Source organism: Sciurus vulgaris (genome assembly GCF_902686455.1).
Source record: "Sciurus vulgaris genome assembly, chromosome: 4".
Classification (NCBI taxonomy): domain Eukaryota; kingdom Metazoa; phylum Chordata; class Mammalia; order Rodentia; family Sciuridae; genus Sciurus; species Sciurus vulgaris.
In genome coordinates, this window is record NC_136464.1 from 40,367,754 (window position 1) to 40,380,917 (window position 13,164).

A 13,164-nucleotide genomic window follows, 5' to 3' on the forward strand; every position below is an offset into this window, starting at 1 on the left:
TGGGCTCTCTGATTTAGAGAGCTTCTAGTTTTAACACACTCCCCAGGGGGATTTGAAGGTATCTAGACTTTGTGTTCTAGGCCGCCACCCTCACTTTGCAGAGTGAGACAGCCAGGCTCAAAAGAGGAAAGAGACTTGCCTTGGGTCAAACGGTCAGCTGCCTTCCAGTCTGAAATACAAATTCAAAGTCCCTTAATTTGAGAACAAAGTCTTATGTAATTAGTATTGAGCAAGTTGATCCCATGATAGTCATAATACATATTTTATTTGACTAAAACAAGTAAATGCTGGTTGCATATTTGACTAGGAGAGGATATTAAGGAAAATATATATCTTTACCCAATAGGCCCTTGCATTGTTTATTTTTAATTGCAGCATTAAAAATAAAACATATTAAACAGCAACAGAGACATGGATTATCATTGCCTAACTGGGAAATCAGCCAATCAAAGAAAGCATCAGTATGGCACATCTGTCTCTGACAAGTTATGCAGCTGATGGCCCAGTGGGTGAAGTGGCATTCTGGGCTCTGAGGGCCTGGAATAACCATGGAAGCATGTGGGAACAGGCCTCTTGACTGTGGCCTTCGCAGGCTCCTCAGGGGTTGTCCTTTGAGCATTTTGAGTCATCTTTGAAAATTGACAACATGGCTTATGAGTTAAGTCTTTGAAGGGGAAGGCCATCACCCTGTGGTTTGCTTTGCTTATTTATTTTAGAATTCTGAATGGTTTCTGGATTTTTTTTTTCCTTTTTTGCAGAAATTCTTCCCTCCTAAAGAATCCATTTTTTTTTTTTTTTTTAAATAAATGCTCTAACAAGCTACAGGTAGACCTTGATAATCTGGTGTGTAATTCCTTGCCCGTGGGGGCATTGACCAGATGTGAGTTCATTAATCAACGCCTGAGTTTGGTGACTGGGGCTGAGCTCATGCCCTGGCTTGCCAAGGTCTCTGATGTGCATTGAGTAGGAACGTACATTCAGATCCTTTGCCTAATGGGGGAATATATCTCTGTGTCAGTTTGTCTCATATACCCAGGTTGGGGCTAGGATAGCAAAGGGTCAGGGTAGAAAGGAAGAGTGTAAGCTCCTCCTCCTCCAGCTTTCCTTTTCCTCCTGGCCAAGTGCTAAATGTCACTTGTCAAGGAAATTTCCCCAGCTGCTTAAACCAGGTCAATCCCCTGCGGCTATATGTTCTGGGTTCTCTGTTTCTTTCATATCAGTTAAGACAATAAAAAGTAACTTAGGTAGGCGATAGGTAACATCTGTAACCTTTGTTTTCCCCACTGGACAATGAGCTCTGTGGAGGCTGAAGTCTTTTCTGACTCATTTGTTTGTTAATTGCTCCAATCCAAGGCCTAAGTCTGTGCATGAATCCACCTGCAGCCTTCCTGGCACTGGATAGAACAAAGCGTTGAGAATTCATAGTATCATTGCTCTAGGCTATGTTTGAGTTAAGGATTTTTTACTTCTGGGCTCCCAGGCAATTTGTGGGTTTATTATGGTGAATAAAACTGGAAGCTATATTGCCCGATGGTTAAGTACGAGCACATTGAAAGTGCCAGCCTTATGCTTAAATTTTGGCCCTATCACCTAAACTAGCTGTGTGACTCAGTAGCTCCTTACTTTAGATTAATGAAAGTCTATCCTACCCCCAATTTTTTTTTTTTTTTTTTTTTTTTTTTTTTTTTTTTTTTTTTGTGATACTGGTGATTGAACCCAGGGCCTTGTGCATGCAAAGCAAGCACTCTACCAACTGAGCTATATCCCCAGCCCTCCCCCGACTTTTTTGTGGTGCTGGAGAGCTAACCAAGAGCTCATGCATTCTAGGCATGTGCTATACCTGTCAGAGTGGCCTGTGGACTTTGGTTTGGTCCAGAGCTAAAGGCCTATCTTGCTGGATATTAAACTTTTCTGAATTGCTCAGTGGTATGGACCATCCTGGGAAGTATAAAATGAGGGGCAAGGGCTGGGGTTGTGGCTCAGTGGTAGAGGGTTTGTCTGGCATGTGTGAGGGATTGGTTTGAGTCTCAGTACCACATAAAAATAAATAAAATAAAGGTATCGTATCCATTTACAACTAAAAATAATAATAAAAAAGATGGGCAATATTGATTTTGCATTACTCAGTATGAAGTAGTAGGAATGTGTGTGTGTACCTTATCCAAACTACTTGTTGCTATTTTTTTCTAGAACTTGCCATCTCAGAGAAAGAAAGGTCCATTCTGTGGAATATGCAGACTCCTCCCAAATTATCAAGGAGCCAGGCTGACCCTCTGGAGTAGGGGAACCAGTGAGCCTTAGCTGTCAAGCTGGGGAGAGCCTTATAGTTCTGGAGCAAGGCAAAGACTTAGCACCTCAGGGGCCCCTCCCCCTAAGGAATCACCTTGATAGGTAGAATTCTGGCCCTTACCTGAGAACCCTTAGGGATGAACCTCAGGGAATTGAATGGTTTATAAGTTCCCCAGGGAAGTTTGATGACTAGCCAGGTTTAGTAGTCACTGGGTAGACTCAAAATAAATGCTATATACATAAAATATTGCAAGCAGTTTTGTAGAGGAGTTTGGGGATTCTCTGAAACCCTTATAGTGGAATGTTAGAACTTAAGAACTCTTAGATGGAAGCAAAGTTAAAAGGATTCTGTGGAGTCATCTACCATAACCTTAAAATTAGTCATATCCCTCCCAGCCTCACCCTTCCCCAAGGAATCTATCAGTGAGGGTCCAAGGCAAGCATGGGAGCCAAGCTGCTTGCCATGGTGTCCTGGCTCCACCACTGCTGACCCTGAGGCTGTGACCAGCTTCCTTCGCCATGCTATGCTAAGTCCTCATCTGAAAAATGAGCATAACGGCTAGTTGCTAACTACATTAGAGTTCTGTGAAAAATCACCACTTTAACAAATCACTACTAACAGTCTGGATTAAAACAACAGCTCTCCCGTTCCCCAGTATGGGAATTGAATGCTGGTATGCTTTACCGCTGGGCTACAGTCCCAGTCTTTTTAATTTTTTTAGTTTGAGATAGAGTCTTCCTAAGTTGCTAAGATTCTTGCCAACTTGCCCAGGCTGGTCTCAAACTTGCAATCCCCCTGCCTCAGCCTCCAGAGTTGCTGGGACTATAGGCACATGTCACTCTGCCTAGTATCAGTTTTGTTTTGTTTTGTTTTATTCTACAGTTCTGAGGAGGTCAGGGTATTGACAGGGTGCTGTTTCTTCTGGAACCTCCAGAGGAAGATGGGTTTTCATGCCTCTTCCAGCTTCCAGAGGCTGCCTGCATTCCTTGGCTCCTGGGCCCTTGCTCCATCTTCAAGGCCATCAGTGGCTATCTTCTAATCCCTTTCCCTCCAGCCCTGTCTCCCTTTGATAAGGACCCTTGTGTTACATTGGGCCCGCCTGGATAATACATGTAGCTCGCCCCATCTCAAGATCCTTACCATATCTGCAAAGTCCTTTTTGCTTTCTAAGGTAATATATTCTCATGTTCTGGAAATTAGGATGTAGCTGTCTTTGGGGGTCCATTATTCTACTCATATCAACTCAGCCATTAGGTGACTTATCTGAGATGATGCATATGAAGTACTTAGCACAGTACCTAACACATGGTTGACCCTTGCTGTGATTATGATTATATCACCACTTTATTTTATCTTTCCTCACTGTTCTTGTGTTCTAATGATATTTTACTTCACTTATGTATTTTTATCATCAGGGACTATTATTTATTTAGCTTTTCCAAGAACACCCATACTTCAGATAAGTTGAGTAAGTCCTACAGGCTTTCATAGCTTTTGAGAGCTAAGGGCTGATTCATGCTAACAACTCAACTTTGGCCTCCTTCCTCCTTCCTCTTGGTTCTTCCCCATAGCAGGCTGTTTTTTCACAAATGTTTTAGAGTACACTGGAGTCTCATCAGGACTCAGTGGCTATCTTCCTCCTGTGGGACCACATTCAGTTTCAGAACTTGAGTGATCCCTTCTCACTTCCACCCATGGCATAGCCTCATCAGGTGAGCAGCACTTCCGTGAGCCAACCCTGGATTGCTTTTCTTAGCCATCCTTCCTGGTGCTGCGTAGGTGACCACAATGAAGTCACTGGCCCCAGCCCTCCTAGAGCCAACTACACTTTAATGATGAGGGAATTTTGGTGATTATTATTGTCACTTACATAGAAGTTTATAATTTCAAACTGTTTATCTCTCTCTTTTTTTTAATTCCTAAGCTGGATTTGGATCTTCCTCATTGAAGGCAGGGAGCCTGCCCACAAGATCGTGTGTCCACCACAGTGCTTGTAGATAGAACTCTCATAGCAAACTTCATCCCTTAATGTAGCATTAAAATCAACATTTGAAGGGAAAGAGATAAATAAAGCAACTTGTCTTATTTGCTTTCTGTTGTCTTCCCCCAGGAAGAATATCAAATGTGTGACCCTATGAATACACAGTTCTGCAATTTTGTGATTAGCAAATCTTAGCAGTCCTTTGGAATCTTGGTTTGGGAGGCCTATTATTTTAGTTACACAGGGGAGCAACACCCCATGTTACACAGCTCCAGGGCATGCCATTTGTGTTGTCATGGATGTGAACAACGCCTCCTGGAGCTGACTACCAAGACCACCTTGCACCAGGGGAACTGTCATTTAAAAACAATTTATTAATTGCCAAATATAGTTGACCTTCCATATTTGTGGGGTCTTCATCTGTGGATTCAACCAACCAAAATTGGGTCTGTACTGAACATGTACATACTTTTTCCATTATTCCCTAAACAATACAGCATAACAACTATTTACGAAGCAGTTACATTGTATTAGGTATTATAAGTTATCTAGAGCTGATTTAAAATGTATAGGAAGATATGTGTGTAGGTTATATGTGTACACTTCTATTTTATATAAGGAACTTGAACACCCACAGGTATTGGTATCTGCCCAAGGAGTCCTGGATCTAATATGCAGTGGATACCAAGGAGCCACTACATATATTAGGAAATGAGCAGAAGTAAAAATGTGTCAAGTCACTTTCAGTCTCATCATCCTGATGAATCATTCTTCCCATTTTTTCCTTGATATTTTAAAATCCTTTTCGTGGGCATCCATTGTTTTTGCATAGCTGTAGTCTCGTCTGTAATTTTGTTCCCTCTTTTTTTTCTTTTAATGTTGTGTTCTAAGCTTCTCTGTGCCAACATGGTCCCTGTCATTCTTGATGGCTTAATTATTGCACCAAGTGGATCACAATTAATTATTTAAACACTTGACAATTGGCTTATTTCCAGTGTTTCACTGTTATTAAAGATGGGCAGAAGGCAAAGGGAGCTCCGTTTGTTCACTTTGACCTTTGTGTCAGTCCCTGTGCTTGACACTTAATGGTCTTATTTACTCCTGTTAATTATTTATGTAGCATAGACTGGCTAGGCAGATTAGTAATGTGAGCTGATGTATTCAAACTCTTACTGTCAGACACTTTGCTAAGAACTTGCCATATAATATCTACATCTCAATACTCCCTACAAGGTACACATTATCTTTTCCAGTTGCAGGGATAACCTAAGTTTCAAGGAATGTTTAAATACTTTGCTTATGTACCACATTAGAACTGGGAAAGGACAGATTTGAACCCAAGTTTGTTTGACTCTGAAATTCACAGTCAACTCTGTGAGGGTGGTGTTTTTCCCTTCCTGCTTTTTCTCTCTGCTGTGTCCCCAGTGCTGAGGAGGATGCCTGGCATATGGTTGGTGCTGAATAAAAGTTTGTATGAGGAGTGACTGAATGGTCTTAGCACTATAAGCAGCTTGAAGTCAGCTTTTTTATCCTGTCTCACTGTCTCAGTTACCAATGAGTAGAAAATAAATTCATACAAGCATAATTTGTGAATTGATATGCATGTGATGTTTTTCTACATAAATTTTATTTTCAACTTAAATAGAAATTTTAGGTTCACAGCAAAATTAAGCAGTAGAATTGAGTAACAAAGCACACTTGGATACTTCCAAAGTTTGGCAATTATGAATAAAATTATTAAAATTATCAATACACAGGGACTTCCCATGCTTCCTGTCCCCATACATGCATAGCCTGCCCCTTAATGAACATCCCCAATTGTAGATTTGTTACAGTTGATGAACCTACATTGGAGCATCATCATCACCCTAAGTTCATAGTTTACATTAGGGTGCACTCTTGGGGTTGTACATTTTAGGGGGTTATACAAATGAATAATGACATTTATCTACTACTGTAGTATTATTCAGAGTTTCACTATTCCCCAAATCCTCTTTGCTCTGCCTATTCATCTCCCACCTCCCCTAACCCTTGGCAACCACTGATCTTTTTGCTGTCTCTATAGTTTTGCCTTTTCTAGAATATCATATAGAATGTAATCTTTTCAGATGGCTTTTTCATTTACTAATATGTGTTTAAGCCTTTTCATGGTTTGTTAGCTTATTTTCTTTCTTTTCTTTTTTCTTTTTATACTGGGGATTGAATCAGAGGCACTCAACCACTGAGTTACATCCCCCAAATATTTTAAAAATTTTATTTAGAGACAGGGTCTCAGTGAGTTGCTTAAGTCCTCACTAAGTTGCTGGACTGGCTTTGAACTCATAATCCTCTTGCCTCAGCCTCCCAAGCTACTGGGATTACAGAGTTCATTTCCTTTTAGGACTGGTTAGTACTTCACTGTCCACATATACCATGTTTATTTATGTATCCACTTACTGAAGGACATCTTGGTTACTTGCAAATTTTAGCAACTATGAATAAAGCAGCTATAAACATCCATATGCAGATTTTTGTGTGGAAGTATGTTTTCAAATCCCTTGGGTAAAATACCAAGAAACATGATTGCAGAATTGCACAGTAAGTGCCGGGATTAGCTTAGTGGTAGAGCACTTGTCTAGCATGTGTGAGGGCACTGGGTTTGATCCTCAGCACTGCATAAAAATTAAATAAATAAAATAGAAGTATTGTATTCATCTACAACTAAAAAAATTTGAAAAAAGAATTGTATGGTAAGTTATGTTTAGTTTTTGTAATAAAAAGTCAAACTCATTTCCCACGTGGTACTATTTTACATTTCTACCAGCAACGATGAACGTTCTTGTTCCTCCACATTTGTGCCAGTAATTGGAATTATCAGTGTTTTCAGATCTTGGCCATTCTAGTAGGTGCATTGTGGCATCTCATTGTGATCTTTTTCTATTGCTTTCTTTTGTTCGCTCTCATTGTGAGAAACATAATTCTTGGAGCGAATTGTAGAAACATTTTGTATGTTCTCAAAACTGTGTTCAAATTCTCTTCAATGATTAAGTCAGTGTGCTTTGTTACCAGACATGCAAAAATAGTCCATTTTGCTGCTATCTTGTCAGCACTATTTTTTTTTTTTAAATCCTTAGTAGATTTCATCTCACCCCAATAGAATGGCTATTGTCAAGAACACAAGCAATAATAGGTGTTGGCGCAGATGTGGGGAAGAAGGCATGCTCATACATTGCTGGTGGAGTTGCAACTTGGTGCAGCCACTCTGGAAAGCAGTGTGGAGATTCCTCAGAAAACTTGGAATGGAACCACCATTTGACACAGTTATCCCACTCCTCGGTTTATACCCAAAGGACTTAAAATCAGCACACTACAGTAAAGCAGCCACATCAATATTTATAGCTGCTCAATTTGCAATAACTAGATTGTGGAACCAACCTAGATGCCTTTCAATAGATGAATGGATAAAGATACACACACATACACACACACACACACACACACACACACACACACACAATGGAATATTATCAGCCATAAAGAAGAATAAAATTATGACATCTGCAGGTAAAATGGTTGGAGCTGGAGAATATCATGCTAAGTGAAATAAGCTAGTCCCAAAAAACCAAAGGCCAAATGTTTTCTCTGATAAGTGGATGATGGTAAAATAATGGGGGAATGGAGGTGGTAAGAGAGGAAGGGAGGAACTTTGAATTGTGTAGAGGGAAACAAGGTGGGGAGGGGGCAGGAGAAGGAAAGATAGTGGAATGAGACAGATATCATTACCCTATGTACGTGTATGATTACACGAATGGTGTGAATTTCTATGGTTGTACATCGTGTACAACCATAGAAATGAAAAGTTGTACCCCATTTGTATACAATGAGTCAAAATGCAGTCTGTAAAAATAAAAATTAAAAAAACCTTATTAATGTTATATAGGAATACATTAATATTTCAGTGTTTTAATTTGTTTCTTTTGCTATTTGATTTGGAATCTTCCAGCAATTACCTGTTTAGCAAGATATCATGTTTGTTTTGAAGCTTGGGGCTACTACTTTCTAAAAATGAATGTTTTTCAGGTCCCAAACCAGCTGTCTTTCTGCAGCATGGCTTGCTGGCAGATTCCAGTAACTGGGTCACGAACCTTGCTAACAGCAGCCTGGGCTTCATTCTTGCTGACGCTGGTTTTGACGTGTGGATGGGGAACAGCAGGGGGAACACCTGGTCTCGGAAACACAAGACTCTTTCACCTTCTCAGGATGAATTCTGGGCCTTCAGGTATCTTTGAGTTAATTACAACTTGGCCTTTTCCCTTCATGTTCTTATAGCAGATGCACAGGGAGCTAGTCAGAAGAGCCTGCCAGATGAGTAACTCTGAAATTGTATGAGAGGCCACACTGATGTCTCTAGAAAGGTTTTAGACCTTGCCAGGAATTTAGTAAGTAGCATTAAGGTAAAGTTTAAGTAGATGATTATATTAAGAGTTCAACTCAGTTAGCAATTCTTAAGTTATTTTGGCATTCCTGGTGGTATGGAAGGTGCTGGGTAAATGTTACCCCATAATCTTCCTCCATTCTCTATAAACATGTACCCCACATGTTCACCTCTCTTCAGAAATCCTACTTTTCTCTGTCTTACTTCTAGCTCTACTAATTAGTTGCTGTATGACATTGGGTATATTGCATAATCCCTCTATGTTTGTTTCCTTATTTATAAAATGGGGATAATAAATACCTATCTCATAAGGAGAAGATACCAGGAAAGAAGCTCCATGGGGCCTGGCACATTGTCATGTCTTTGGTGGCACTTGGCCCATCTATCCCCTGAGGATACACACACACATGCACACATACACACATGTGGTTCAGGGCTGAATCTTGGTGTATCATTGGCATTCTGGATATCTCCAGACTTGCTTCCATTGCTAAAACTGGAACCTCCTTAAGGATGTGAAACACAAGCATGAGAGCTTTTACCAAAAGGTATAGATAAGGATGTTTATTGTGATACTATTTGTAATAGTGAAAAATTGAAAACTACTTGCATGCACATCATCAGTAGTGAACGGAAGGAATGGACAAATAGAGCGTGGCATATTAACATAATAGGATGAGAATAAAAAACTAAAACTCTAGGCACCATTGTGGATGAAACCAGGGACAGAAGATTATGTAAATACTACATAATCCCATTTGTATAAAAAGTCTACAATGGGTGCAACAAACTTGTGGTGTGAAATATTAGGATAATAGTGACCTTTGGAGGTACTAATGGAGAGGAGTCTGAGGGGGCTCTGTTGTCCTGGTGATGTTGTTTCCTGAACTCAGTGCTATTTAACTAGCCGTATTCAGTTTGTGATAATTCCTCAAACTGCATGCGTTGTACTTGTGTGCTGATCTATTTTATGTACTTTTTCAATGTAAGAGTTTCTATTTTGGATTATAGTTTCGATGAGATGGCAAAATATGACCTACCAGCTTCAATTAACTTCATTCTGAATAAAACTGGCCAAGAAAAAGTGTATTATGTGGGTCATTCTCAAGGCACCACACTAGGTATGTATATAATAAAGATTAGACGTGGATATGTCTTTATTACAAGACGTATTTACGTTGACATATTTATATTTGTTTTTAAAAGTGAAATATAAAAAAGTAATGTTGGTTTAAATAGTTTTTTTTTTTAAATGTCAAACAGAAATGATGAATAGGACAAGAAATTTGGATAATATTCTTTGGAAATTCAGACTTTACTATAAATCACCAAATATAGTATATTATTCCCTTAAAATTGAAAAAATTAATGCAAACCACATCTTGTTATGTATTTTCCAAGTTAAGCAATATAGGATGTGAAAGGGTGGGAAAAAGGAAGTTTCCTAAGATCAGAGAAAAATGCTAACTTTTAAAATTAATTGGAGGGCTGGGGGTATAACTCAGTGATAGAGAGACTCCCTAGCATGTGCAAGGCCCTGTGTTCAGTCCTCAGCACTGAAATATGTAGACCAACAAGTAAATAACAGGATATAATTACCTATAAGGGTGACAGGTTATACTTCAATTATAAGCAGTTTTAAAAAGCTATGTGCATCTTTTATTTATGCTGATTACATAAGTAATGTGATTTATAACAAAGAAAAATAGAAAATTTTGCAAAGTTAAAAGAAGATACAAATTATCCATAATCCTAACAAGTTAATTTCCCTAATAAGGGCCTGGGGTCCTATCCCATAATTTATTTAGTCATCCCTTTTTGTGTGCACTGTGACTAACACCTTTGTGTTCACATCACATGGTCTCCTTAGGATACACTCCTGGAAGGAGAGTTACTATTTGAAAGGTATGAACACTTTTAGCATGTCAACGTATATGGTTCAATCATCTCGCTCTCAGAAAAATGGAGCTGCACATTCTTTGTTTATATTTCTTCTTTTATGACTAGTTTACTTATATCCTGTGCCCTGCTATTTTCTAAAGTAACATTCTGGGGCCAAGTATCAAGAAGTGACCTGAGCCAGGGCTAAAAGGTACTTTAAATTGAGGAGCTCTAGATGTGTGTGCTCCTCTTGAGTCATCCTTGGCGTCTTTGAATGTGGCTGGGAATTGGGGACGGGGGAGGTGGTGGGGAGTGGAGGTGCTGGGTGGAACTGTAGAAATACAGTCTTCTGGTTCACACGTTTAAAGGAAGAGGGAAGATCGTCTGTTCCCCCAACTGGGATTGCTTCCCACGTATATCGGGGTTGAGCTTTGAAACAAGCCCTTAAAAAAGCTTTATTTACTCGTTTAATCAAGTGCGGCCTTTGCACACACACAAAGGCTTCTTATCTCCCGAGGGCAGCATTTGCTTGCGTGGTTCTCAGGACCCTTCTTGCCTTTTCTGAGAAGGAAGTCCCAGAAGGTGAATTTTCTGTCTTCCTTTTGTTCCCACAGGTTTTATAGCATTTTCACAGATCCCTGAACTGGCCAAAAGGATCAATGTGTTTTTTGCACTGGCTCCTGTGGCTTTAACTATCTTCTGTGAGAGCCCTCTATCCAAATTAGGAAAATTGCCAGATATTCTCCTTAAGGTAATTGGGTCCCCCTATCCCACAGATTTCCTCATCAGAGCAGAAGAATGTTGCCACCAGAGGGGTGATCTGTTTGTTTTTAGAGGAGCAGTGGGTGTTTTCTTCTCCCTTTAACCCTACTTCCCATGAAGGGGAACCCAGGGAGGTATGTATTAACTGTGCTGCAGCCACAGGTACTCATGGTTAGGACATATTAGTACACCCTCCACCCACCGCTTGAGGGAAGCAGTTTAAACATTTGTGGAATACACTTTAGTCCACAAGTTGAACCTGTGCACAGCTGTAGGCAGGAGATGGGAGATCAGGAATGTGCTGTTGCCACATGCACATCCCTAGCCACACTGAGGGTGATTTAATAACACAGTTTGATATATTTTATAATATGCCCCCTTAGACATAAGCCAAAGACTTCCTTGGGGACTCAGCCCTCAGGCTGTGAGGCCCCAAGCTCCATTTGAGGAGGAAACAGCTTTCGTGGAGTTTTAAGCCTACTGAGGCCAGATGGTTCATCATTCATGTATTATAGGTCATATGTACCAAACAATTAAACACATTCAAACACACACGCACGCACACACAAAATCTTGCACAGAAATATATACAGTTAGGTGCCATATGATGACATTTCTTCCAATAGGATATCACTTATTTGATAATAGTTCCATAAGATTATAATGGAACTAAAAAAATTCCTATTGCCTAGTAATGTCTTAGCTTGATGCATTATTCACGTGTTTGAGGTGATGCTAGTATAAATAAACTTTTTGTGTTGTCAGTCATATAAAAAGTACAGCAGTACAATTATGTTATATATAGCAATACAAGTATAATACTTGGTAATGGTAATAAATGACTGTCCCTGGTTTACATATTTACTATACTGTCTTATATATCATTATTTTAGAATATTTTCCTTCTACCTGTAAGAAAATTGTTGACTATAAAATAGTATGCTGTGCGATGTCAGTAATGGCCTCATACAGTTTGTGGTCACTGCCTTTCCTGACTGCATAAAGAGGTCACATCTAATAATCGACCTGCACCATCTGGGTTTTTGTAGGTACACTCTATGACGTTTGTGCAGTGATAAAACAGCCTAACTGCACAGTTCTCTGAATGTATTCCTGTTGTTAAGTGATGCATAATTGTTCTTACAATCTATTATTATTTTTTTTCTTCTTTTTTTCTTACAATCTATTATAACATACCTCACAGGCCATTTAAAAGAATACAGGGAATACAGACTAAATTCTGATCTCAAAATCTAACATTACATAAGATGGGTTTATTGCACTATGACCATGCACATGAGATGTAGCCCCCTCAGACCAAATGTGCTTTTAGTGCTTTGGGTAATTGAAGCATTGATTTTCTTAAAAACAGTTCAGAAGTTACAAGTAAAGAACTCCTCAATTACTAAGTCTTCTCCATGTGCCTTCCTCAGAATTAAGTAGAACGCTCTTTGGGGGCCTTCTCCTACAGACTTTGTGTGTGAATTTGTACACATAAAAGATGAGCCAAGAAAAATATATGGCTATGTTTTAATGTAGATGGTATCCAACTATATAGATTGTTGTACACATGTTTCACCCTTGGAGAGCTATTATGTTAAATGACTTTCTTTTTAACTGGTGCATAATATGCTTTGGATTAAAGGGAACTGTTTATTTTGCTGGTCTTAATATGGTAGATACTCAGGTTGCTGCTAATTTGCAATGGTTGAATCGTTTTGCCCTAGTTTGGGAACATCTCCAGAGTGAACATGGAGAAATGAAATTGCTGTGTCATAGGGATATATGTTTTTAATTTAATTTAATATTTGGAGATGATGAGTTAGTAATTTTGTG

General features: G+C 39.3%; 1 protein-coding gene and 1 long non-coding RNA gene across 2 annotated transcripts in view; one reads left to right on the forward strand and one right to left on the reverse strand.

Annotated features, from left to right (window-relative positions):
* The window catches only part of LOC306660140, a 292,372-nt gene that overhangs the window by 275,817 nt on the left and 3,391 nt on the right, over window positions 1-13,164 (reverse strand). The window lies entirely within an intron of this gene.
* The window catches only part of LIPA (lipase A, lysosomal acid type), a 40,266-nt gene that overhangs the window by 8,116 nt on the left and 18,986 nt on the right, over window positions 1-13,164 (forward strand). Inside the window, exons 4-6 of the mRNA XM_079138262.1 lie at window positions 8,331-8,529; window positions 9,697-9,806; window positions 11,181-11,317. Coding sequence (XP_078994388.1) covers window positions 8,331-8,529; window positions 9,697-9,806; window positions 11,181-11,317 — 446 coding nt within the window. The remainder of the gene's footprint in view (window positions 1-8,330; window positions 8,530-9,696; window positions 9,807-11,180; window positions 11,318-13,164) is intronic.